This window comes from Phascolarctos cinereus, unplaced genomic scaffold, assembly GCF_003287225.1.
Source record: "Phascolarctos cinereus isolate Bilbo 61053 unplaced genomic scaffold, phaCin_HiC Scaffold_9;HRSCAF=440, whole genome shotgun sequence".
In the NCBI taxonomy this organism is placed as follows: domain Eukaryota; kingdom Metazoa; phylum Chordata; class Mammalia; order Diprotodontia; family Phascolarctidae; genus Phascolarctos; species Phascolarctos cinereus.
This window is the reverse complement of record NW_027556402.1, coordinates 119,504,118-119,531,508: the sequence shown is the minus strand read 5'-3', so window position 1 is coordinate 119,531,508 and position 27,391 is coordinate 119,504,118. Positions and strand designations below refer to the sequence as shown.

General features: G+C 37.6%; 1 protein-coding gene across 1 annotated transcript in view; it reads right to left on the bottom strand.

Moving 5' to 3' along the window:
• Window positions 1-2,506: 2,506 nt before the first annotated feature.
• SLC7A11 (solute carrier family 7 member 11) overlaps window positions 2,507-27,391 on the bottom strand; it is a 112,421-nt gene continuing 87,536 nt past the window's right edge. The window contains exons 12-13 of the mRNA XM_020967502.2: window positions 24,585-24,762; window positions 2,507-12,535 (exon numbers count right to left, since the gene is read on the bottom strand). Of these exons, the coding sequence (XP_020823161.1) occupies window positions 12,462-12,535; window positions 24,585-24,762 (252 nt within the window). The 3' untranslated portion in view covers window positions 2,507-12,461. The remainder of the gene's footprint in view (window positions 12,536-24,584; window positions 24,763-27,391) is intronic.

Below are 27,391 nucleotides of genomic sequence, written 5' to 3'. Positions count from 1 at the left end.
GAAACAGAAAGACACACCCAGAGTGAAAATAAAGGGCTAGGGCAGAATATATTATGCTCCTACTGAAGTAAAATAGGCAGGGGTAGCAATCATAATCTCAGACAAAGCAAAAGCAAAAATAGACTTAATTAAAAGAGATAATCAGGGAACTGCATTTTGCTAAAAGGTACTATAGACAATGAAGTAATGTAAAAAAATTTACAGTAAGTTTTTCTGATAACATTTCTCCTCTATACAGGGAACTGAGTCAAAATTATAAAAATAATGGCCATTCTCCAATTAATCAAGTGGTAAAGGGATATGAACAGGCAGTTTTCACATGAAGAAATCAAAGTTACCTATAGTCATATGATGAGATGCTCTAAATCACTATTGATTAGAGAAAGGCAAATTAAAGCAACTCTGAGGTATCACCTCATACCTACCAGCAATGACAAATGCTGGAGGGGATGATGGAAAATAGGTACACTAATAAACTGTACAGGGAGTTATAAACTGTTCCAACCATTCTAGAGAGCAATTAGGAACTATACCCAAAGTGCCATAAAACTGTGCATCCCCTTTGACCCAGCAATACCACTACTAGGTCTGCACCCCAAAGAGATGAACAAAAAGAGAAACATTTATAGCAGCTCTTTTCTGGTGGCAAAGGATTTGAAATTGAGGGGATGCTCATCAAGTGGGGAATGGCTGAACAAGTTGTGGCATATGATTGTGATGAAATACTATTGTGCTGTAAGAAATGATGAGCAGGCAAATTTCAGAAAAGCCTGGAAAGACTTACATGAACTGATGCTTAGTGAAGTGAGCACAAGCAGGAAAACAATGTACACAGTAACAGCAACATTGTGCGATGATCAACTTTGATAGACTTAGCTTTGCTCAGCAATACAATGATCTAAGACAACTCCAAAAGACTCATGATGGAAAATGCTATCCACACCCAGAGAAAGAACTATGGAGTCTGAATGCAGATTGAAGAATACTATTTTCACTTTTGTTTAGTTTTGTTTTTTCTTTCTTGTGGTTTTCCCCTTTTGTTGTGATTCTTCTTTCACAATATGACTAATGTGGAAAAATATTTAATATGATTGTACATGTATAGCCTATATCAGATTGCTTGCCATCTTAGGAAGAGGGCAGAGGAAGGAGGGAGAAAAAAATGTGGAACTCAAAATCTTATAAAAGTCAATGTTGAAAACTATCTTTACATGTAATTGAAAAAAATAAAATACTATTAAGTTGGGGGGGGAAGAAATGTCAATAGGTATAGTTTCAGGGGGAAAAAAATCATGGTAAGACCCATATGAACTGATGCAAAGTAAAGTGAGAAGAATCTGCAGATCATTGTGCAAAGTGACAGCAAAGTTGTAATGACAATCAACTATAAAACACTTGGCTACTATAATCCATACAATGATCTAAGACAGTTCCAAAGGATTTATGATGGAAAAATGCTATCCACCTCCAGAGAGAAAACTCTGAACTCAAAGTGCAAAATAAAGTATAATGTTCATGTTTGCTTTATTTTTTTTTTGCTTTTTTTCAGATATTACTAATATGGAAATGTCTCTCATGATTTCCCATGTATAATTGATGTCATTTTACTTGCCTTGTCATCGGTTGGGGATTGGGTTGGAGCAAGGAAGAGAATTTGGAACTCAAAATTTAAGACAAAAAGAATGTTAAAAATAACTAATGATTTTTAAAAATGAGGCAAGGTTCTCAGCTAAGAGGATGGGGGAAGAGGGATCTGTAGGAGATTTGAGAAAGAATGAAAAGGTTTGGAAAAGCTGCGATGATGAGTAAGACAGTGAATGAGTTAAGAAGCTGTAAAAGGGTTATGATTTAACAGTTTGCTTCTTCCCTGATCTTTTTTATCTCAAGGTATTTATTATAGTCAGGAAGCATTGGATTCAAGTTCTACCACTGGGATGCTTAACCTCTTAATGACCTGGGCAATTCATCAAAATGATAAATTATAGAGTAGGTGCCAACCTGCATTTGTAGAGGGTGTTTCCTCATCTGAAGTTCCCTATCCCTGTGAAATCACAGGTGCGGATAAAACATTAAAATTCTTCATGAGACTAACACCTAATCAAAAGCCTTAGTTTTTTTCACAAAAAGCATCTAGAATAAGGCACTTAAATCTACTTTCTGTCATCTTATGTGCAAGCTTTCATGTCCACAGTAAGATCATCCAGTCTGTGTCCCCCTAATTTTACAGATGAGGAAACTGAGACCCAGAGGTTCCACAGGTAGCAAATGACAGTAACAGAATTTTAATATGTTCCTGTTAGAATATAAACTCCTTGAGAGCAGAGACTACTTTGCTTTTGTGATTTTGTTCTCATCTCTTAGCACATTCTCTGGCTCACTTAGAGCACTTAAAAGTTCTTGCCATTTGATTGATTTGGCAGGCACTTAAGGGCCTAGAAATAAAAATATATTTACTTGAAATGATCACAGTTTCTAAGGGCGGGAAAAACACGTACAATACTTGACATTTATTAAACTTTATGAATATTTATTTAATTTTCAGTTTCCACAACAAAGCAGTATTATGTACATTGAGCCAGATGTGTTCAAACAAAAAGACAATATAAGAGAAGCAACTAAAAAGTTAAACAGGTTTTACACACATAAATACATCTACTATTAAATTACAAGACAAAATTGTAGAACATCATATTGCACCAAAATGATGTTTTGTACAAAGGCACATATTTGGTTCCCACCCCACACTCATATACACACACAGTTTCAATAGCATCATGCTGGTTACACCAATAACCCATAACTACAATCTGGCCATATAATCACTGTACCAGATCTCCTCCCTCAGGGAAGTCATTTTTAACTATAAAAAAATTCACTTTTTTTCAAGTATCAAATGCTGGTGTAAAATCAGTGCCAGAGACCCCAAAGTAACATAATTGAGAGAGGAACGTGTGGATAACTTTCATTTTACATCATTCTCACAAATAACTGGGAACTGGCTAAGAAGTATCGATACAGGCAAGCAGTTTCACTCCTTACCATGAGCAAGTCATCACTCACTCACTCAACGAGCATTTATTATGAGCAAGATAGCCGAACCAGTAGCTGATACATAATACACACACACACACCTATTTTGTCAAATTTCGTTACCTACAATAACCAAGTAAATACTTGACACCCATGATCTATAAGGTCTTCAGGCATGGAAGGCCATGCCTTTTTATAAACATTATAAACATTAAGCTCAGCAAATTACCCCACTATCCATGTTTTAGCTCATGTCAGTTGTATCATTTGGAAGCTCCTTGAAGTCGGGGACAGTTTTGTGTTTTCAAATCTTCAGAACCTGACACAGAGCTTGGAATATAGCAGGCACTTAATAAAAGTTTATTGCATTGAAATGAATTGAGTTAGGCAGACAATACAATTCATAATATGAAGCCAGCTGTAGTTTATCAGACCTTTTGTTTGAATCAAATCCATCCCATTGTTTGCAAAGAGTTGATTTTTTGAAATGAAAATCAAATCTAATAAGTGTTGATTAAAGAAACCATTAATATCATAAGAAGAAATATATGCATATGCATGTGTATCACATATTTATGACCCTGCCCTTTTAAACACTAAAAAGAATTGTCATTAAAATATACTTTAAAGAAAAAATATGAATTCATTGTTATAATGTCCACACATTCCAGTGGAGTGTAAGCTCTGTGAGAGCAAAAGCTGTACATTTTTGTCTTTGTACCTTTACTGCCTAACAAAGGACCTGGAACAACCAGCTGAATAAATACTTGTTGTTAGGCTCTTAAAGCAATGATAGACTATGGTGGAATCCTCATGCAGTGCCAATGAGTCACCAACGACCCAAATCAGGAAGAGTTCTGGAGTCATGAATTATAACCTCTAACAGTATGTTACTTTCTAGTCTAGAGTAGCTAACCATTCACTAGCTAAATAGCCTCATGGGAACGAATGAAAAAGCAAGGCAAATTTAGCGGGCTTTAACATCAAATCTTTGTCAGAAAAGGGAGACAAATTAAATCTACCAAACACTTGGTAGGGGAGGTGATTTGTCTTGCCCTTTTCTGACTTTGTGCTCATTAGAAAACCTCAGGGAGTCAACATTTAGCATTAGGAAAACACAACAAAACTTGTCCACTGGAGAGAAGTAGCATGGGGAGAAGACAATGATTGTCACGGCACCTCCTCTTGATTTTAATACATTTTGACATAAGATATACTAATAGACATGGAAGCAAATTAATAACAGCTCAATTGCATACTTCCTAAAGAGAGAAATGGTCTTGCTGTTTGTCCTATTTAGGGGGAAGGGAGTTTCGCCTTGTTTTTGGCCAATAGTCTGAATACAAAATAATTAAATGATAAAAAATAATGACTCCTGGGCCCCAAATCACTTTTTAAAATGCTGCCAAATCCACATAATTTATCAAAACAGAAAGTACAGTTGTTTTTTTTTGTTTTGTTTACTCTACTTTTTCAGGTTGGACGTTGTCTGAGCCAGAATCCAGAGTCAGGGAAGTTGCAAGAATAAAAGGCTAGTCTGAAATTCACACTATTTATATCTTTCACTGGGAAAACACATTTGGTAATGAATTTCTATGAGAGAATTAGGAGGACAGCAGCACCCTCTTGCTATGCTGAAAGGGCTAGAAAATGCTTGATTGTAATTTTTGGACATGGCGGCTGGTGCAATAACAGCAGTTTACTTTATGCCATTGGAGCAATAAAGAAGTGCAAAAATGGTGGTGTTTGAGATAATTAATATATACAGTATTACAAAGTAGGCCATGGCTACTCCATTACGCGCGTGCGCGCACACACACACACACACACACACACACACACACACACACACACCCCTTATTCATTCTTTCTCTACCCAATCTGTATCTGTTATTTCCTAAAGTTATTTTCTACATCTACATGACTGTAACAATTTTCAAATATGGAATTAAATGGGGGAGTAGAGAGGAAGAAGGTGGATTGAAGGAAGATTTATGCTTCAGATCTACTGAAGAAATGCCATCAAAAGAGTAAAAACCTAGGAGCAAGGAAGTAATGACTCCAAGAGGACCTTGCTAGAGGTGCCATGGTGCTGCCTCTCAGAAGTTCTTAGGCACTTAGGCTCAAAGGTCTCTAGGCTTATCCAACCATAGGATGACAGTATGATCATAGATCAAGAGCTAGGAGGGACCTCAGAAGTAATCTAGTCCAATCTGTAAGCTTTTATTTCACATCTCCCTGTTCAAGGCAAAGCCATAAATAAAAATCTACACAGGAGTATCCCCCAAAGACCTCATCCAGTTTACCACAAGAGGCGCTACCAAATAGCTTGAATCTCATATTGTTAGAGAAAACAGTACACTTTTCCTCCTTTTTCTTTATTAAAACTACTGTTCTGTGGCATAAAGAATAAGAGGAGACTCATCAAATCACTAGTGCCATTTTCTCAAAGACTTCTATTTTTCTCCATATGGCACCACCCTCCATTAAATGTGGAATGTGTATTACACACAGTATTCTAAGACCATATGCACATTACCAGAGGCTCAGAGATATGAAGTGACTTCCTTGCCCATGGTCATACAACTAGTAAGAAGTGTCAGAGACAGAATTTGAAATCAGGTCTTGCTGACATTTCAGAACATAATGCACGTAAAGTGTTTGGAGAACCTTAAAGAACTACCTACGTGAGCTGTTATTGAGGTTGTCTTGCTATACTGCCTCTCATCAAATGATATATGTAACTCCCTCCCCCCAAAAACAACAACAACAACAAAAGGCAGAGTAATATTTTCCACTTCTACTAAGTGGAAGTTATTTCAAATGATTAAGTGAATTCACCTTACCACCTATATTTTCCTCAGGTCTGTAGAAATTGAGTAAGGGCTATTGCCTTCCAAATCAGTGCAGTTATCCACATAGTTCTCGTGGCTGTGCTATTACTAGGAAAGGTTACTGCCTGAAAATTATACAGCATCTCAAATCTAAATATACCAAATGAGTAAGTATCAGAGAGCTATTGGCAGCTGAAACTACCTTATCAAATCATGAGGCTTTCCCTAAGGCAGAGCAATGGATGGAAGAAAAAGTTTTCCTGGAACTGAAATGTCAAAGTTAGACTCATAGTAGCACAACTCAGGCAGTGACATTAATGCAAACCTGGCTACACTTCTGATTCTTGAACTCATCACACTGAAAATAATTACAAGAAGAAAAAAAGTGATTCAATGGGAAAAAAATAAAATCACACCCCAGAGCAATTATGATGGTACTGCAGTTTTCTAAACTATTTAGACTTGGAAAAAAAAAATGGAATTACCTTAAACCTAACCAGAATAATGCTTAGAATCACAAATTCTTAGTAATAGAAAGGACACACAGACAAAGAAGCCATCTAAGAGGTTAAATGTCCTTGACAAGATACCTAAGTGGCCATTCAGTGTTGGCTTGAGGACCTTCAATGAGGGAGGGATATTCACTACTCACCATAGCAACATATTCCATTTGGGGATAACTATAATTATTAAGAATTTTTTGGTTTGGGGATTATTTTTTTTCTTCACTACATCAAACCTGAATCTGCCTCTCTGTCACTTCTACCTATAATTCCTAATGCTATCCTTGGGCCAAGCAGACTAAGTCTAATCTTTCCTTCACATGATAACCCCTCCAATACTGAAAAACCTCTATTATGCTATTTCTAAGTCTTCTTCAGGCTAATATCATGCAGCATTATCTCCAGACCCTTTACTCTGTTAACAATCAAAACATGCTGTAAAACATTATGAGGACCAATAATCTTCCATTTGTCAACATAAGTCAGTCAGTAGATGAAATTCAAGGGTGGGAAGAGAAGGTAAAATTCTATTCAGTGACTATATATCAACTTCCTGTTGAGGTAGGCAGGAGGAACAATATTTCCTAACAATAAAAAAATTAGCTAACTCTGGGTAGAAAAGGGCCCCTTGCCAGCAAGTACTAACAATGAGAAAAATCCAATCACTAATTTTAGTCATAATTGAAATTGACAATGCAAGAATTAAAAAGTAAGACATCTTATTCTCTAATATTTACAGGTAGATGTTTCCAAGGAAATTGGGCCCCAGCGGACATTCTCTTCTAAATATTGACACAATCTGTATTAAATTATATTAACACTCACTTTTAAGAATTGTGATGTTAGAAAGAAATGTTTTAATTTTTTAAAATTCTGTTAAGGTAGGAGTGGCACCTTTATCTTTAAAATAAAATCTTTAAATATAAAGAAATGTAAACAGGAAATGGTAAGCAGACATGCTACCTGACAAAGTATTTTTCATCTAGGCTCTTAATGGTTAATCTCTGACGATAGAATCTAGGTTGTTATTTGAATCTTTAATTAATACCAGTATTAATAGATTGCACTTAATCTAGGATAGGTTGAGCCAAAGAGATAACTTTCATAAGTGTTCTGCATTTCAAATCCCAAGTCTTTTCTTTTACACTAAGAAAAATGCTTTATTTCCCTTTACATAGAACTATCGCGTATGATATAACTGAAGTATATTTTTCTTCCCTAATTACATGAAAAAGCTACTTATTTAATAATTCTCTATTTAACACATTATGTGTAATTTTAAGAGCTCCTGCAAATATCCCCCAGAACATTTTCCTAATAAAAAAAAAATCAGAGAATCCATTCTACCATTTTACAGTTGGGCTATACTTGCCCAGCACAGAATTAAACTTTATGCTTTCTTCTCATAAAGGTATTCAAAAGCCCAGAACCTCCATGTTCCCGAGAAACTGACACTGAAATATGTATACCCATTTACTCACTATGTCCCATTTCCTCTTACTCTGACCTTAACTTCCATTTCTTTACATTAGCAGTGACTTAAGCACAAGGGATCATAGCAAAAGTTCTCTCCTTCTTAACATAACTCATGTGCAAATTAGACCGAATAGTGCTTCCTGAGCCAGTCTGTGAATAATTTTCACTGAGTCATGTAAGCTTGTCTACTTTAAGCTATTTTCTAGTACAACAGCTAAAGTTTGGGTGTTACCAGACACATCAACATGATAGCCTGAAAAATCTCATTTACAGGTAGAGAAAAAAAAAAAGCTACCATCCTTTGCTAACAGATCTGCCTAATTCCCTTTCACCACTCTCATCACCCCCCAAAAAAATACTAAATATTTAAATTTAATAATGGAGTCTCACCATCTGCAGTAAGTAAAGAGCAGAATGTGCTTCCAAATGAAGACATCAGCCTAAGGATGGGGCCACTGCAACTTGACCCAGGGTGCTGAAATTTAGAGGATAGCCTAAACCTGAAATTTTTTGTTTTTTAAATATCTAGAAATAGCTGAGCTTCATACCTATTAAGTAAGAATTGCTGAAATAGATAGCTACCCTAGAAGAGCTTTCTCCTCTCCTCCTTTGCCCCTAGCATAGTAGATCCTCCTTAGCACTATGCGTTTTGCCATACTTGCCCAGGCATATTTTGTGTTCCCAGTCCTGAATGCAAAAAAAATGGTAGTCATGGCTCTGCCCCAAGTCAGCTATCATTTGGAACGGCCTCATTTGAGTAAAAGAAAGATCTCAGAAAAAAAAAAAACCTTCTTTGAAAATTGGATTAAAAAGTATAATGCAAGCAATGTTTTATGAATAATTGTCCATAAATCTAAAATTATTTCATAAATTTCACTATCTTTTTTCATAAAACCAAAAAAGTCACATGATATTTCCAAAATATTTTGATAAAGTGGCGTGTAACAAATGTTTGTTTCTTTGTTTGTTTTTGGTGAGGCAATTTGTTAACAAATGTTTATTGAACCAAAGTTACTGAGATAAAAAAAAGAAAGATGTTTTAAATTCCCTACTCAAGAAAAAAAAATACCTATCTATTGTATGTGGGTTTTTATTAATGTGCTAACCATGGTTACCATTATCCTACTCTAAATTGCTGTTATGTACACATATATTTATATAGGCATGCTTGTAAAATTACGGTGCACACAATAGCAAATTCCTTTATAAAATAGATCAGTCAGAAGGCACAACTGTTTGCCAGGAGGCAGAGCTAAAAGAGGGTTCCAGCCACAATGTAACCCTTTGTCACTTAGAACCACAAGTTCTCTAAGGAATGTTCTTTCCACACTAGCAGGAGGGTCTATGAGAGATTGGATGGGATCAGGAGAGTTGAAAAACCATTTTGTTTTTCTCGTCCCAATTTCGTTCCAATTAAATACTTTGCTATTAAAAAAATAAAATAAAATAGATCAATCAAAAATTTTACTCATTATAAAATAATCTCCAAATAAAAATGAGCATTTGTTGAATTAGGAAGACATGTCAAAACAATCCACAATAAAAATTGGATCAATTACCCCCCCCTAAAAAAAAGTTACAAATGATCTCCTCAAAGAAATAAACTTTGAAAGCTGCCATAACTTTTAAAAATAGTCAACTGAACTAAAATGTTTAGCCTAGATAAAATTATGTCACAATAGCATTCCAGTATATTTTTTTTTAGAGTGAAGTATATTTAATATTGGTTTTACCAATAAAGTTTTGTCATAATGGCATTCCAGCATATACATTTTTTAAATGTGAAATACATTTAATACTGACTTTACCAATAAAATTGTGTCAAATAACAACCTAGCATATCCATTGTTTAAAATGTGAAATATATTCAATAGTGACTTTACCAATAAAATTTTTTCATATTAGCATTCCAGCATATACATTTTTTTAAAATGCAAAGTATATTTGATAGTGTTTTTAGCAATAGAATTATCATAACATTGCAGCATATCCTTTTTTAAAAATATGAAATATATTTGATAGTGCTTTTACCAATAAAATTTTGTCATAATAGCATTCTAGCATCTTCATTTTTAAAAAAATAAAGTATATTTGATAGTGGTTTTATCCTTATGTTACCAAAGTCAGCAGGTAATGAAGCATTAATTTCTACAGGCAATATCAATATTAATCTGGCTTTGGTCAATATAGTAGAAGAAAATTAACATGAGGAAGAGATGAAGGAGCAACTAAATACTCCATAACCTACGGAAACATAGGTAGAGGATTGGAGGGCACCTCAAAAGTTGCCTTAGTGCTTCTCATAAAATTAGTGCATTCATAAAATGCTTCTCATTTTATGCTTATGTGACTTTGGTCACTTCCTGTCTCTGGAACTGAAGTTTCCATGTATGCAAAATGGGGTCAGCTAGGTAGAGCAGTAGATAGAGCTCTGGGCCTGGAGTTAGAGGAACCCAAGTTCAAATCTGGCCTCAGACACTTACTAGCTCTGTCACCCAAGGCAAGTCACTTACACCTCTGTCTACTTCAGTTTCAACTGCACGGTGAGGATAACAGCACCTACCTCACAAAGTTATTGTAAGGAGCAAATGAGATGAGGTTTGTAAAGCATCTGGACCATGGTAGGCAAATTCTAGCTATTATTATTAATATCATGGAGACCATCTAGAGGATAGGAATCTGTCCACCATTAGAACTTTATAATTAGACTTGTGTAAAACTAAAGAGTTCATTAACTTCATCACTGCTTTGATTCAATTTTTAAAAGCATCCTTTTTTAAAAATTTCCTTTCATTCCTTCTTCCTCTCCTGTGGAACAGTGCAGGTGCACAGCACAATTACACACACACTCACATAAACACACATGCAAATACACACTTCTCTCTCATTCTTTTTTCAAATACTTTTGTCACATATTTCCTCTTTGCAAGTAAAATTGATCTCTGTGTTGAAATTACTGACAATGTCAAGGAAAAGTACTGGGAATTCTTAAACTGAATGTAAATCTTTAGTAACAGTGGCATTCTCACATACCTACCCCTCAGTCTTTCATGTAAGTAGTCATCTTTCCTTAAACAATCTGAAGTTTATAGAACCATAGAATATAAACTTGGAGATGTTCAGAATTCAGCCCTTTTATTTTACCAGAAGTTTAACTAGGACAGGGAAACCTGGGATTTGCCCCATGTCATCAACATTTGAATTTTGGATGGTACCAAAATACCATAAGGTGCACCTCTTCTCCTTGCAAACTACCCCCAAGTGAATTCGTTCTACTTTATCCCCCTCCCCATTCTCTGTCTCACAAGGTGCAAAAGTTCAGAGTTATATATCTGAATTTCAGATATGAAGGAACTAAAGCCCAATGTGATAAAGTTATATAGCCAACGTCACCTACCACATTTGTGGGAGGCTGGCCTAAAATTAAGATCACTTCTGTCCCAGTTGTGTTTATTCAGTATATCATACTATCTTACTCAGCTATTTTTCTTTTTCAATAAAATTATGTATAAAAGATAGGAACACTTTAAAAATCTTAAAATTTGTCAGTCTGTAAAATTATTGAAATACAAAAATCTCCTCCTAAGTTAGAAACAGTGCAAACAACAGATAAGAGTGCAAGGATGTGGTTTGGGCAATTTCCCCCCTCCCTCCTTGGTGAATCACCTTTAATGTTGATGTTGGTTCTTTGAAGATACAAAAAAAAAAAAGTTTCTTTTCATATATTCAATAGGAAATTTATTCCAGGTGAGATCAGGAGCTAAAAACATCTAGTTCTTGAAACTCAGTTGTTTACTGTGAGGCTTCAAGACCAAATGGACTGATTTGGAAAGGGTGAAGACCTGTATCCTTTCCACTTCACTCACCTCACAAAGAATAAAAGGACTTTGCAAAATGTCCAATTTCTTACAGGGCCCTGCCTGATAAACAATAAGCCCAAAGTTACTGTTTTAATGCACTCAAGAAAATGAGCCACATCCTTTCTCTCCCATCCCAAATGTCCTGGGACCAGTTCATTAAAAAGGAACAGTGATACCTAAACCAGTGTGACTGTATTCGGAGAACCAATACAGTGCAAATAAAACAAAGAGGAAGGCATATGGGTTGAAGATTTAAAATTGAGGTGTACCTCTGTCACCCATTCTCATGTCACAGGAGTGCTGAGTTGCATGTTCAAAGAGCAGAGGACACTTTTCACAGTACATCTACCTACAGTATATAAAACCATTTGTAAAATACTAATACAGAAAATAACCAATGGCCTTCAATTTGAAGACCCTAGGATTCAGTAAGATAATGTCACAAAGAAAGGTCATTAGAGTAATTTGTCATTCTATGTCCTCCTTCCCCTGCCCACAAAAGGTGTCTGTCCCTAAAAGGAGCAGTGTTAATGGTGGTAGAAAAGCCTACCAGCTGTCTACACATGTACCTGAAGGTACACCTAAACGTCTTAAACACAGGTTTGAACACATAAGAAAACTAGTGCTGAAGATAATTGTCTCCATTAAGCTGTAACTCAGTCTTGTAATCCTCTGGAATCCCAAGAAGCAGTTTCTCATTTTCCATTTGTTTTCAGATGGGACATCAACATACAGTGCCTTCTTTGGAATTCGACTGATCATGACTTATCTTCTGTGGGTACTTCTGAGGGTACAACTTCCAGCAATATTTGTAGGGTTCTGGTTATTCCATCTATAAATAATAATTTGAAGAGAAGGAAAATTAGAGATAAATGAGAAGAAAGACATATCGATAGCAGTGCCCTTGGTCTTGGCCAGAATGGACAAAACACACAATAGTTGGATTTATTTCTCCCTCCTTTCACTTCCTTTCATTTCTCATCTCTGACCTGGCTGAACTATCTTGGGAGTTCTCTGACTTCTCTATCCTACCAAGCTCATTACTGAGATAAATTCATCATCCTGTAAGATCTCATCAGCCATGGTCTTCTACCTCATCGCTATCCTCTGCCTCTCTTTTTAGAAGATGGGGCCACAAACGGTACAACTCCATTTCAAGGAGCTTGGCTCAGCTCCTCATTTCTTACCTTGCTATACTACCTTGGGACTTCCCTAACTGAGTTCTCCACCGTGCCTTAGTGACAGTGCATTTTTCCTTCTCCTTTCCCCATCGCCCCACCATCTTTCAGCTTTATGTTTTGTTTTGTCTTCCCCCATTAGATTGTAAGCTCTTTGAGGGCAGGGATTGTCTTTTTTTCTTTTTTAATTTGTATTCCCAGCACTTAGCACAGGGCTTTGCACACAGTAGGCACTTAATACATTGATTGACTGGTTGATATAAGTATTTCATCAGCATCTCACATAGTAATCGTATATCAAATTAACATTGCATTTGCCATTCCTCTCCCTACTCTTTCTGGGCTCCTTGGTGATAATAAACTAACCTTTTGTTGGCAAACTTCTCGTTTCTGAACCAGACATCTGGAAATATCTTACAGCAGAAGATCTAGGAAATTCAATCCTATAAAGTTCACTGTGAGTTTAAATGAACCATTTGGCCTTTCATTTTTAATGGGGTAAAATCACTTGCTATTTCCCCAGTAATTTTCTAAATCTGGTTCCAGGTTCTTGCCTAGTTTATCTCCAACTTCTTGAAACATTCTTCCTCCTCAGCATCTCCCCATTGGCTCCAGAGTACCAGGAATTTCTGTCTGAATATTCCAGTCTTAATCTCTCAGTAGGGCTGACATAAACTCTTCCCCCTCACTTGGGATTTCTTTGCCATGAATACCACCAACTCAATGCTATAACCAACAATCTTTTCCACTACTTTTTTAATCTATGTCACCTACTGAGTGTTTGGTTTTTTTGGAGGGATTTAAACATGGAACAGAACTTAGAGTGCATCTAGTTTAATCTCATTTTATAGATGAGGAAATAGACCAAAAAAAAATAAGTGAAGTGATTCATTCTCATTTTCCTAAGTAGGTGATTTTCCATTTACTTAAAGAATAGAAAGATGATCTTAATTCTCAGATTCAAAACATTTCACCTGTTCCTTTCATCCTATCATACCTCACCTCCACACTCCTGTGGTTTCCTCCTATCAGCAGATCAAGCCCCTCTGTTCAACTATATAAGTGTATTTCAGGTTTCTTTGCCTTATTATTCTAATCTCACATGTGAGTCTCCTTTCAAGCCAAACCCAATACCTGGCTCAAATAAAGAAAAAAGAAGAAAATATACCTCACACAGCTATGTAGTTGGAAGATGGAGGAATACGTCAATAAGTAAAAAATACCTTAGTAATATTGTGAAAATAGTTTTGGCCTCACAGACCTCCTGAAAGGGACTCCAGGATTTCCAGAGAACATATTTTGAGAACTTCTACTTTAAATAAAAAGGGAACTTATTCCTATTAGGAATGGTCCCAGAAGGCCAAAACTAATTTCAAGTCCTTACCAAGAAGGCTATCACAGTACAAAGCTTGATGTTATTCTAGTGGAGGGATTTAGAACAGATTATTTACTCCTTTAATGCTTTCTAAGTTGCAGCCAAACTGGCCTTTTTGCTATTTGCCACTCATGATGTTATTCCTTTATCTAGACTGTCCCTGATGCCTGGAATGATCTCGCTCTGTTCCTCCATCTTCCAGAATCGCTAGCTCCCTTAAAGGACAATCTCAAGGGCCTCCTTCCACAAGGGACCTATTCTGATTCCCTTGGTTAGTAATCCCCCCCCCCCCCCGAATACAGAAGACAATTAAAATTCCTTTGTAAATCAAATGACCTTAGGATCCTTGATTCCATAACATTTCTACTACAAAGGCTCATGTCAAACCATCTATTTTTTCCAGGGGTAGAAGGCCGCTGTTACTAGATGCCCTGTTGCCTGAAAGACAGAGGCATAAATAAGTTGGTTCAAGTGGCTAGCAGCAGCTCAATAAAACTTTCTGTGACTGTGAGTATTTGAAGGACTGAAAGAAGATGAAAATCTACCTCAGAAGAAAAGAATTGGGCTCCATGAGAATTGGGTAAAGGACTGGAGTTCTGGGCTAAAGAGCAGGACAGCATGGTATAACATAAAGAACAAAGGAATCAGAGCCAAAGAACCTGGGTTTGAATATCATTCTGCAGCTTCCTACCTGTATGACCTGGGGCGAGTGACTTTACTTCCTGGGGCTTCAGTTTCCTCAATTAAAATGCGGGCATTGGACTTGGGGGACTGTCCCCGCTCAGCTCATTACCACACTATTATTGTATATGGATTTAGGGCAGGATCCACACCAGACTTAAAGGAGTAGAAGTGTTAGGGAGGAAGAAGAAGCATCCTTTCTATGGGGCAGTTAACCTCCTTCTCTCCCTCAGTTCTCAATTCATTTCTTTCCCAATAGCCTTGCCACTTTAGATCCATTCAAGGTGAAATGACAAGTACAAAGGGCATGCCTATGTGTGTGTAAAGGGTACGGTGGAGGAAACAAATGTAGGTGGCAGCAGCCCATGGGAAAAAGGGAGAGAAGAAGGAATTCCAGGGGTAGATAGAGACAGGGCAGGAAGTGGTTCCTGCTCTAGGAAAGACCCCAGATCATGGGTTCTTAACTTGATTTTAGGGGATTTGTGAAATTGAATGGGAAATATATGTTGATAACTGTATTTAAGTAATTGGTTTCCTTCGCAACCATATGCATTTAATTTTATTCATTTAAAAACACTATTCTTTGAAAGGATCCATAGGCTTCACCAGACTAACAAAGGGGATCTGTGACTCACTAAAAAGGATATAAAAAGTCTTACAAGTCATCTAGTCCAGGCCTCTCATTTTATAGATTAGAAACTGGAAACAACTTGCCTCCCCCAAGTAACACAGACAGACTAGGATTCTGGGTCTCTTTGCACTATAGTGAGGTCATCTGGCTAAGGCAGCTGCCCAGGAATGGTTGTATGTACAAGAATGACCTGTAATCCTGTTAGCCTCCCAAACAATGAATAGGAATCTGCAGCACATAATATTACAACTTCCACCACCTCCAAAATCGAGCACTAAGAACGAATCCCTCCACATTGTTCCTTGTGTGATTAGGCATGAGAGTCATGTGTAGTCAGTCCTGTTCTTCCCTCTGGCCCCTCTGGTACGTTTTTTTGTTTACGCCACTGATTCACATCTGGTCAGAAATCATGGACTTACTGAAAACAAGAATAAAGTATTCCCTTTCTCTTTAAAGTCTTCTTTACGGGGATGTGAAACCTGCAGGTGCCTTTATTCTGTTTAGGGCAACCATGCAGTATTTGGAAACTAATCTCCAACATATTTGCTTTGATTCTACACTGTGGGTCTGAGTGCAACAATAGGGGGTTGAGATGACAAGAGCAATGACGTGGCTCAGAAGGAGCCAGAATGAATTAATGGCCTTCCCTACAATCCCAAAATGCAGGAAGACAGTAAGACTGAAATCTGGGGTGCAGAAAACCACCATATTGAACTAGAGATAAAGGAGGCTTTTAGTAAACTTGGGTGCCTAGGTAAGTGAGGAAAAAATAAAGTCTCACAGCTTTAAGTAGGATGGTGGCATCAGATCTCATTTCCCTGGCACAGAGCAGGTTCTTGGTGAATGTTGATTGAATTATATTGGAAGGATAACTCATGCACACAGACATACCAGTCAAAGTACATAGACGGTAATGTCAGATGAGGGAAAAGTACTAAAGTAAAAGTATGGGGAGATCATAGGAGGCAGCACCTGAACTGAGGCTGGTAAGGATTCTAAGAGGAAAAGGGGAGGAAGAAGAGTAGTAGTCCAGGCACAGAGAACAACAAAAGCATGGTAGTTACAGATTGCATATTCTATATACAGAAGAGTTTTCGGGGCAGATTGGCTGGAAGACATGTAGGCAAAAGGAAAAGACAGTTGAGAGGTTATTTTTAGGCAACTAGGGGGTGTAGTTGATAGAGTGCCAGGCCTAGAATCAGGAAGACTCATCTCCCAGAGTTCAAATCTAATCTCAAACACTTACTAGCTGTGTGACCCTGGGCAAGTCACTTAACCCTATTTATCTCAGTTTCTGCATCTGTAAAATGAGCTGGAGAAGGAAATGGCAAACCATTCCAGTATCTTTGCCAAGAAAACCCCAAATGGGGTCACAAAGAGTCACATATGACTAAAAATGACTCAACAACACGTTGGGAGACATCAGTCAGGACTTTAATTGCTAAGATGAACAATTTACATTTTATGTTAGAGGCAATAGGGAGCCACTGAATCTTTTTCAAAAGGGAAGTGAAGCGGTCATGGCTGTGTTTTAGGAATGTCAATTTGGCAGCTGTATGTGGGAGGGATTAGAGAGGAAAGAATAAAAGAAGATCAATTATCAGATTATGACAAGAGTCCAAGTGAGAAGTGAGGGCCTGGGAGAGAAGGGGATAGATGTAAGCATTTCTTCCTATGTCTCATCCTCTGAGCTGACAATGCCAACAACCTACTTTCTGATTGTATGTCAATTCCCTCTCTCCAAATGTTGAACAGTTGTTATTTCTTTCCCTTCAAAATAGTTCCAGGCCCCAATTCCCTTCCCTCACTTCTGTCTTCTATGCATCTTCCCAGGAGACTCACTGTAATTCAGAGGTCCCTTCTAAAGGCCAGAACCAGCCTTTCCTGGCTTGTAATATCAGAGGAGGCAATTAAGTAGAGTAAAATCCCCTTTTTCAAGAACAAGGTGGGGAACAACACCACTGCACTAAACAGAATTTTCCCAGGAACACAGTGAGGCAGCTGCTGAGACCTTTGTAGGCAAAGGCTGACGGCAGAGATCTGACTGACGGGAGCAGGGCAGGCAGAAACCACTGGATCACAAGACAGGCTGGGCTGCAATGACTGACTAAATAAATGGCAGGTGGGGTTGAGTAGCTATTCTCTACCTTCCACAGTGGTTCCCTAGAGAAAAGCAGCCGCCAGGTTGGGCATCAGGACATTTTGAAACACTGGAGAATGCATATTCGCCCTTCCCAATCCCTCACTTGATGCTGGAATTATGGTATGCCTGTCAAAGTTGCTTTCTCTCAAAAACAGCCATAAAAAACTGTCCATGCCTTCCTACCCAACCCCACATTTTTCTGCTTTTCTTTACCAGAAATAGCAAACACTGCCTGGCCTATCTACCTTCTTTCTGAGTCACACAAGCTGTAAAAAAACTAAAAGACAGCTCTGAGTAAGCTTCTTTTCCATTGTGCTTCACTATTCTTGGCCTTTTTGGCTCTTGATCTAAAAAGTGGTGAAATGGCTAGAGTGCTGGACCTGGAGTCAAGAAGATCTGAGTTCGAATCCTGTCTCAAACACTTACTAGCTGTGACCTTGGACAAATTTTTCCATCTCCCTGGGTCTTATACTCCTCAAGCGCAAAATAGTTATTTAACTTAAAAAAAAAAATCTCAGTGCAGGTCAACTTATACTGATCTCTTAATCATGTATAAAGTTCTGAGGAATACTGAAGATTAGAGTCATCTAAGGGTTATTATTAGACTTGATTCCGGAAGATGAAGGGAAAAACATATACCCTTCACGTAAGCTGTGGCATAGACTTTAGGGATGGAACGCACCATGGGTTGTCAAACATGACTAGTGTCTTAGTTAAATGTTGCATGACTAGATTGCTTTGTTACAAGAGAGAGGGTGGTCATTGGAATATAATTGGGGTGTAAAGAAATACCAATTAAAGATTTTTTTTAATTGTCATCAGGGTAAAGAGTACTCAGACTGTATAAGTGGGCCTCCACAGATGCTCAGTGCTTGCAAGGGTTCAATTTTAAACCATGGAGATGACCATCAATCCCCCTGCTTGCAGTAATGCTCATGAAGTATTTTGAGGGCCATAGATTACAGCCCCACAATACTGTTCTAGCTATAAATAGATAAAGTGGAGCAGATGAGGCAGCACATGGTAGAGATTTTGTTATCTGGAAGCTGCAGCAAAAACAGCTATTTGGGTATTTTTAGCAATACCTTCTGTATTTAGGAGTTTACCTTGGAAGATGCTGAAGCAGTAACAGGCCTAACTGGATCTGATTTGCCCAGCCACATGTGGTAGGAGTGTGGGAACAACAGCAGACAGCTAATACGTGGGTGAAATATTAACTGCCAGGTGCAAGGCCAAGAGCTCCCCCTCCTACTCTTGGAAAATGGAATTGTAATAACACTTTACATACGAAAAGTGCTTTTATCGTTTTCAAAGGGGATTCAAACCAGTGATCTCACTTGATCCCCATGGCATGTGCAATTTTGACCACTAAGGTAGCCTAGGCAGATGTTGAGAATGACTACACAAGCTTAATTAATTTACAAACCAGGGTTAGTAAGAAAAATGTCACACTGCAGACTTGCCCGAAAGTCTGTCAGGCACACCTTCCAGATTTCAGTAGAGACTAAGAACCATATTTATACCGACACCTTCCTCAGGACAAGTGTTCTTGAGACCCTACAGCAGCACAACATCGTCCATCAGAACAGAGATCTGAATAATTCTGCCAGCGCTGCTCCAGGGTGACACAGATAATTAAGGGTTTTATTTAAAGGCAAAGTCTGTTGTACAGGAAGCCTGGCCCCCACATCCCCCAGATGTTTAGCTTACACATTCAGTCTCTTGCTGGGAGATACAGAGGCCACCAATAAAAAAGATAAGGACTGCGGCCCAGGCTGTATGTTGTCACTTTGCCTCCTACTACAGTGGATCTGAATATGTCACAGAGGTATCCAGTCCTCTTCCCCTTTTTTTTCCCTTGCACAAGAGGCTCATGTTTAAAAAAAAAAAAGAAAAGAAAAGAAAGAACAGAGGAATTAGCTACTCTTGTCACAGCTGGCAAGTAAAAAAAAAAAAAACCCTTTCCATGGAGCCCACAGCTCCCTTAAAGAGCACACTTTATTTCCACTGGAGTAACGCTATCAAGCAAAAAGTGGTTCAACACTGGCATCCTGTGGCCAGAAAGATTAATCAAATATCAGTGCTGCAGGAGCTCTGATTTTCAGGCTCTGAATATTCTCTCACTCTCCAAGTCAATCTCAGCTCTCTGCTGCTTCCTAATGGTGGTCAGCGAAAGCTCACTGCTGGCAGAGGCATATTAGGTATATTGGGTATCACCTCATTGGAGGCTCTGTGCCCCTTTAAAGTGGCTGAGTGAAAGTTCATACAATCTGCCAGCTTTAAAGATGCCCATCTCCAGCCAAGAAATGAGAGACTGTAGCAGGAAAAAGGGCTATGTTCCAACATAGCAGGTTATGGTCAATAGCCTTCTAGATAGTTGAGCTCACATGTGTTTCCTCTCTAAAACAGCTCTGCAGCAGGTTTTATCCATGACACCCAGAAAACATATGTACACATACATGTGTGTGAATATATGCATAAGTATGTATTTTATATACACATATACCTGTATCCATGTATAGATGTATATGCATCTGTGCCTGTATACATACATATGTATGTTTATGTACGTGTGTATGCATATGTTTTTGTTAGGCCCGCAATAAATATTGATTTCTTATATTTTACTGCAAAGTACATGAGGGCTTGGGTAGAGAATAACACAAAATCAGGGGAAGCCATTACTTGTTGGCATTCTGTCACAAGGAAGCTATAAAGATAATGACTGATAAGATGTTGGTTTAAAGTCAGAGGATCCCCAGATACTCAGGAGGTTCTGGCACTATTTCTTTTTCAAAATCACCCACTACAGTATTGCCAGTAAAATTCAGGAAGGATGAGAGCTAACTATGGAGGTCATGCACATATTCAAAGATCAGTGAGGAGGAAAACAATGCTACAAAGAGCTTTGAAAGGGAGGAATGAGTGGGAAAGGAAGAAGGAAATGAGAACCAACTGAGGAAACTGCAAAAGCTGGAATTAGAAAAGAAGAGGTGTGAAATGCAGAAGGCACCTTCAGCAGCAGGAGCAGGAAAGGCTGCTTGGCTTACAGACTGTAAACCAGCGAGGCAGAAGAGGGGAAAATGAACCTCCTAAAGCTTAGCAGGGGGCAAGTTTCTCTTTTCATTATCTCATCATAAGATAAAATACATAAATAACTCTGTAAATCTTAAACCAGGCTACAAATGCCAGCTGTTTTCCCTCATACTTCCTCTAAGACCAGAGATTCTTCATATATATACACATACATACATACATACACAGAGAGAGAACAGAGAAAGAGAAACAGAGAGGAAAGAGAAAGAGAGAAGAAATGACAGAGAGATAAAGAAGAGAGGAGAGAGACAGAAATAGCAAGAATTAAGGGAATCTTAGATAGAAATGAATATAAGAATCCCTTGATTCTTTTATGAATATGAACTTATATATGTGAATCCTTTGATATGTTATATATTATATTATTATATCTATTATAATATATTATATATTATCATATATTATATGTATATACTATATTGTATTATCTATAATATGTTGTATTATATTATACAATTATATAATATAATATATTTATTATGTATAAACATTCCATATATATGAATCAAGTGATTCTTATGTTTGCATATAATACATATGTGCACATATGTACATACATGTATGTATGAACTACACTCATATATGTACACACAATATGCATGTATAGTCTGAGAACTATATGTTAATATAAGAGGTTTCCTGTGTAATCCTATGTTATTTTATTTTATGTGCTAAAAACATTATTCTGGAAGGGCTTCATAGGTTTCACCAGATTGCGAAAGGGCTCCAACGTACACACAAAAACCCAGCTCTAGGACAACTTTCAGGGCACTGTAGATTTCTCTCTAAATTAAATACAACAACAAAGCATTTATTAAATATCTACTATGTCTTAAAATGAAAATCAGACCCTTCCCTCAAGAATTAGCAAGAATTATGCTACCTTTATGTTTTTGACTATGATTTTATGCCTTATTCTGTACTCAACCAGCCTTCATTAAGCACCTCTTCTATGTCAGGCACTGGTTGGATGCTAGAAATGTCTTAATTTTTCACAGTGCTCCAGGATGTCATCTTACAGAGGAAAAGAGGGCATTTCATTTAAGGAATGTACCAGAACTCACCCTGGCAAGAGCTAAGCTGAGAAAAGGAACGCTAAAAGGAAGCTCTGGTGATTTGCCTTCCACACTATCCTAATATTCACTGTCCATCTAGTCCCTTTCTGGATTTTATGAACAGCCTAAAAAAAATATAATAAAATTTCAAGGGAAGTATTTTGACTGGGCTAAGAATACTTGCTAACTAACCCGTTACTAAAAAAAATTAATCTAATTCTTCAAAATTTTCAGAAACAGAATCTATCAAAATATTATTCAGAACAAAAATGAGTTATAAGTTCAGACTCTGACAGCAAAAAGTAGAGACAAGATAAATGAATGCAAAATCTAGTTTGAGTAGACAGTGGGTCCTGGATCTCCAATGCTAACACACGCCAAGTTCCCCCAGCTGTCAGTGGTCTTCTTCAACCTTACATATGACTTTATATGCATTTTATATGTCGTTTAGATTTGCTTATTATAGTGAACATGACGTACCCTTCCAGTAGAATTAAGCTCTTTGAGGCCAGAGGTTATCTCACTTCTGTCTTTGTACCCTCAGGTCTTATTAGCACAATACCTAGTACATAGTAGATACTTGCTGCTGTGAACTGAATCGAACCCTAAACACTAATGCAAAAATGAAAGAGGCAAATCTGCCCATGACAGCTAGATTCTGAATAAGTTTCTGTGACACCACATAGCATCCACTTCAACCTATTTGTCATCTTTACTAGATCTTCCAACTTCAAATTTAGCCTTTTTCCCTCCATGCTACAATCTGATATTGATACAGTGCAGTACAACACACATACATGTCCCAGGGTGTGCCCATGTCCTACATATGACTGACAATACAACAAACAGCTCCTCCTGTGCTAGGTACTGGGTTCAGTGCAGAACATTGAGAAGACTAGGTCCCTGCTCTCAAACAGTTACAGTAACAGCTGTACCTAGTTACAGTGAAAGAATTAAGCACAAAAGCCATAACTTTACAGTCTATGGTAATAAAGTAGAGTCTTCATTCCCTTCCTCCCAAATAATTCAAGTTGTTTTTGCTTTTTTTTGGGGGGTGGGGATTTTAGTCAACATTTATTGAAAAGCCACCACGTACAAAATCCTACCTTGGGCTCTCTGAAATGCAGCATTTTGATTAAACTGCCTTTATTCCCAATCCTGAACCACTGTAATTAAGTACTTAAGGGATTGGAAAGTACAAGTAGGTCATTACATAGCTAATAACATTTTTTATCTAAAAATTCTTTAACAGGGTTTAATAGCTTTAAAATCTTAAAGAGCTATTCTCTGCTTGAAGTAAGTGTCCTGGCAAGGCTCTTCCAACAGTGGTATCAGCCTAGCCCGAAAAGGGCTTAGTGACTTGAATTCAAACGCTTCTTGTCCTTCCAGAAAACACTCACTTCAAATGAGAGCAGCCCTCAATTTAGAAACTGTTTGTCCTGCAAAAAGTGTTATTTTGTTTTGTTTTTAATGTGAGTTGTTTGTAACTCAGAATCAACTTTTCTTTGGAAGTATGGTGTCCACACTCCCTGGCTAGACCAAAAAAGCCTGTTAATCTATAATATAGCACATGAAATGCAGTAGAGAACTGACTCACCACATGTAACAATTTTTCTTTGGACAAATACAGACTTCCTGTTTGGAATGCCTGAAATATAACCCACCTTCCCCCTCCTCCTGTACTGTAGTGGTTTTTGGTTTTGAAGACTTTCTCCTTTATCTATCAAGAAGGTAGAGATTGGGATTCCAGAGGATAAGAGATAGAAATTTGGGGGAAGTGAAGAGAAGCAATATCTCCTGACATTGTAATGCATTTTGACAGGTTCCTAGGAAGTCTTTTTCTTTTCTTCCACAGGATTAGCCCTAAGGATTAGCCTAGGATATATACTCTAGGATATATACTAAGGATTCCATACGCCACACTAGACTACTCTCTGTCAATTTTCTGAATAGATTCCATGCTTCTAGCCTCTGACCTTTCTTTATACCAGAGCTACCAAAGAGGCAGCAGGCACCCTGCAACAATCCTAAATTCTGCTGGAATCAGATTAAAATGTAATTGGGAAATATTTAACAAAAAAATTAAAAATGCAATAAAACATAGATAACATTACATTTTAAAACTAAGTCAATATGCTCCCCATAGGGATCCTCACTCAAATAGGGTTTAGTGGCCCCTGTTCTATATAAGTTTGACACCAATGCATTAAGCAATCTCCCAATGCCAAGCATAAACTAAAACCCATCCTTTTCTCTGCTTGACTTAAAACCCTTACTTCATGGCCCAGTTTAAATACAATGTCTACGATGTCTGTAAAGCAGCCATTTCTGTTAGCACAGATGCTGGCTCATGATAGATGTAAGGGAAGAGAAAACTAAGGCAAACAGGGTTAAGTGACTTGCCCAGGGTCACACAGCTAGTAAGTGTCTGGGGCCAGATTTGAACTCAGAAAGATGAGTCTTCCTGACTCAGCCTGGCATTCTATCCTCTGTACTACCTAGCTGCCCCCTACATAGATATAATAATATGTGTGATGGTTGCCATTAGGCTTAAGCTCCTTGAGGGCAGGGGTGATGGTTTTATCTTGTCAATGCAATGCAATTGCCATTTTAATTTGTGCTACTGTTTTAAGGAATACATATATCCCTACCAGTGCAACTTTAACAATAATATGTATATATCTTCCTCTCTTAAGCTCTTGTATGATGTCAGGAACATTACCTGATATTCTCTGGAACCACTTTGGCTTCTTGTCCCAGACAATGAAGAAGTAGTAAGCTGGGATACCAGTCAGCGTGATCCCAAAACCTATCCCAGTACTGAATGGATCAGAATAAAGGGACAAGGCCACCATGAAAAAGCAGGTGAAGGAAAACAGAGCTGGTATAAACAGTGGCACCTGAAACAAAAGACAATGACAAAGGTCACTTTGAGCTGTCTTTGGATACTGACTAGCTCCAGAATGTAACAATACAAACAAATGAAAGTTGAGCGATTTCTTATAATTATAGAGTTGAATACAATTGATGGAATGTCCAAAAATGGGATCACAGAGTATGTATTAAAACATTTGTTTGGAATAGGTAGAGGCAGAAGTCTGTACCTCATAAACATAAAGTTAAGAACACTATCTCTCTACAGATGCCCTTTCTTATATTGGTTAAGTATTATTGTTACAGATGTAAGTAAACTTTTTGCCATCCAGTACAAACTTTGCCAAAAACAAAACAAAATAAAACAAACATCGGGGCAAACAATATGTAAAATATCCAGACAACATTTTAAGGAAAATTTCCATTGGGGTGGAAGCTGGAGAAAAAGACTGGGATACAGCAAGGAGCTGCTGACAGCCTCGAGACCACATGTGACCTTCTAGGTCCTCAAGTGCAGCCCTTTGACTGAATCCAAACTTCACAAAAAGGAGATCTGTGGGCTTGAGGCTGCAGGTTCCCCACCCCCAGAAGGGATAACAGCTTACACTGGGTTCAACAGCTGAAGGGATGAAGAAGGAATCTTCTGGAAGTTTCCTTTTTTGAACTAAACTAAACCTTAACTAAATTAATCAGGTTTTGTACCTCTGAAGGATTATGAAGTACTGTCTGTGGGCTAAAATGTTAACACGCTGGAGTAAAGACCTAGTTGTCCTACCTTAGTTATAGTTGTGATGAACGTGTTATATATACTTGGACTTCAAACATTGAATCTTTGAGAGTTGCCATTATAATCCATTTTAACATTCTACAAGTAGCATAGACCACTTCTTACACTTAAAAATGATTAAGTGTGTTTCGATTTCTTTTCTGAGATATGCCACAAGGACTGACAAAGTAGAGAAGAGGTAAATTCCTCTTTGATCCTGATGAAGATGGTGCCCAACTCTATACATTGAATATAATTTAAAAGCTTTCTGACAACATTATCAGTATGGTTTTAAAGGGGACCAAATGACAAGACCCAATCAATTCCATGAAGGATTCGGAGAAGCTGTGGCCATAATATTCAGCTTTCCAAAGGAAAGGTATGATGGACAAAAGAGACATTCTGTAAAGTGATATCCTCCTTGAATTCTACTCACCAAAATGAACTTAATAATATTTCTCTTTTTCGAGTATATGGTTTAGAAAAATAAACCATAAGATAATATCAAGTAGCTACATTAGTGAGATTAAAATATTCAAAATATTTCATTTGTAAACTCCTAATTTCTTACATTTAATTATCTCTGGATGTAAAGAGAAAGGCCTTTATCACATATAATAGATCTCTTGGCAGATTATAAGGATAACAATAATAATAAAAATAATGATAATGACCAGACCGCTGATTTCTTTAGTATAGAGGACTCCCAGAGAACAAACTACCTCTACTAATGTCTACTAATCTTCTCTGCAATTAACAGCCACAGAAAGTTGCTTGGAGCAGACAATCAGACTCTTAGAGTTGCAGACCTAAGCATCCCATAAAACTCTCAAGTGTGGTGAATTGGATTAAAATATACTTGGGAAATGTTTAACAAAAATAAATAAATAAAATGCTACATAGAAAATCACAAACTCACATTCTCTAAGTCAATATAAGGTCAGTAGCGATCCACTTCTATTTGAATTTAACATGTTACATATTGGCTTAGAGGCTAAGTAATTAAATGACTTGCCCAAGACCAATCAAACAGTGTGTGTGTGTGTGTGTGTGTGTGTGTGTGTGTGTGTCTCCAGCACTTTTTGATTCCAATTCCACTACCCTATGTACAGCACCAGCTAACTGCCTCTAGTATATGAAAGGTCCTATCTTGGGTGCTGAGACAAAGGTGAAATTCCCTCTATGCATTTTAACTCAATCAGACCTCTAGAAGGATATGGACAAGTATAGCACTGAATGAGAAGACACGCACTACCTGCAATCTTCATCATTTGGAGGAAATAACAGGGGTGTACTGAATAGTGCCTCTTGAGAATTGATTACTCATTTATACCTCAAGATTCAGCAAATGCTACAAATCAGAGGATTTATCATTTTGTTGATTGTCAAGACTTAAAGTGATGTAGAAAATGTTAATAGTGCAGATTAAACTTAAACGTTTAATCCCCACCCCCACCCCGGGGAGCCAGTGATTAAACATTTCCCAACATGCCCCTGAAATAACCAGATCTATGAGATCACAAATCCAGTAGAATAATGTAATAATGAATAGCCTCTCATAAATCTCTATCTGATTCCTTGAACGTCTTTATGGCTCTTGATGATCCTAAGAACATTCTTTTCCAACTTGTCACAGAAGACATCTGGAAGGAAGTTTCTAAATGTTCAGCCCCTCAAGCCAACAGGTGTGGTCATAGGAACTCAAACCACAAGTCTACTAAGAGCTTCCTCCTTCAGGGAAAATAGCCTTGTGCTGATTTTTTTTTTTCTTTCACAGCTAAAGGAAATCCATTGGGCATGCATTTGTCAGGAAGAGTTAAGCCCTGTATTCAAGGAGGCTCCCATCATCAGTATCATCATTGAATTGTCCAAAGTGGACAGCTACGTCT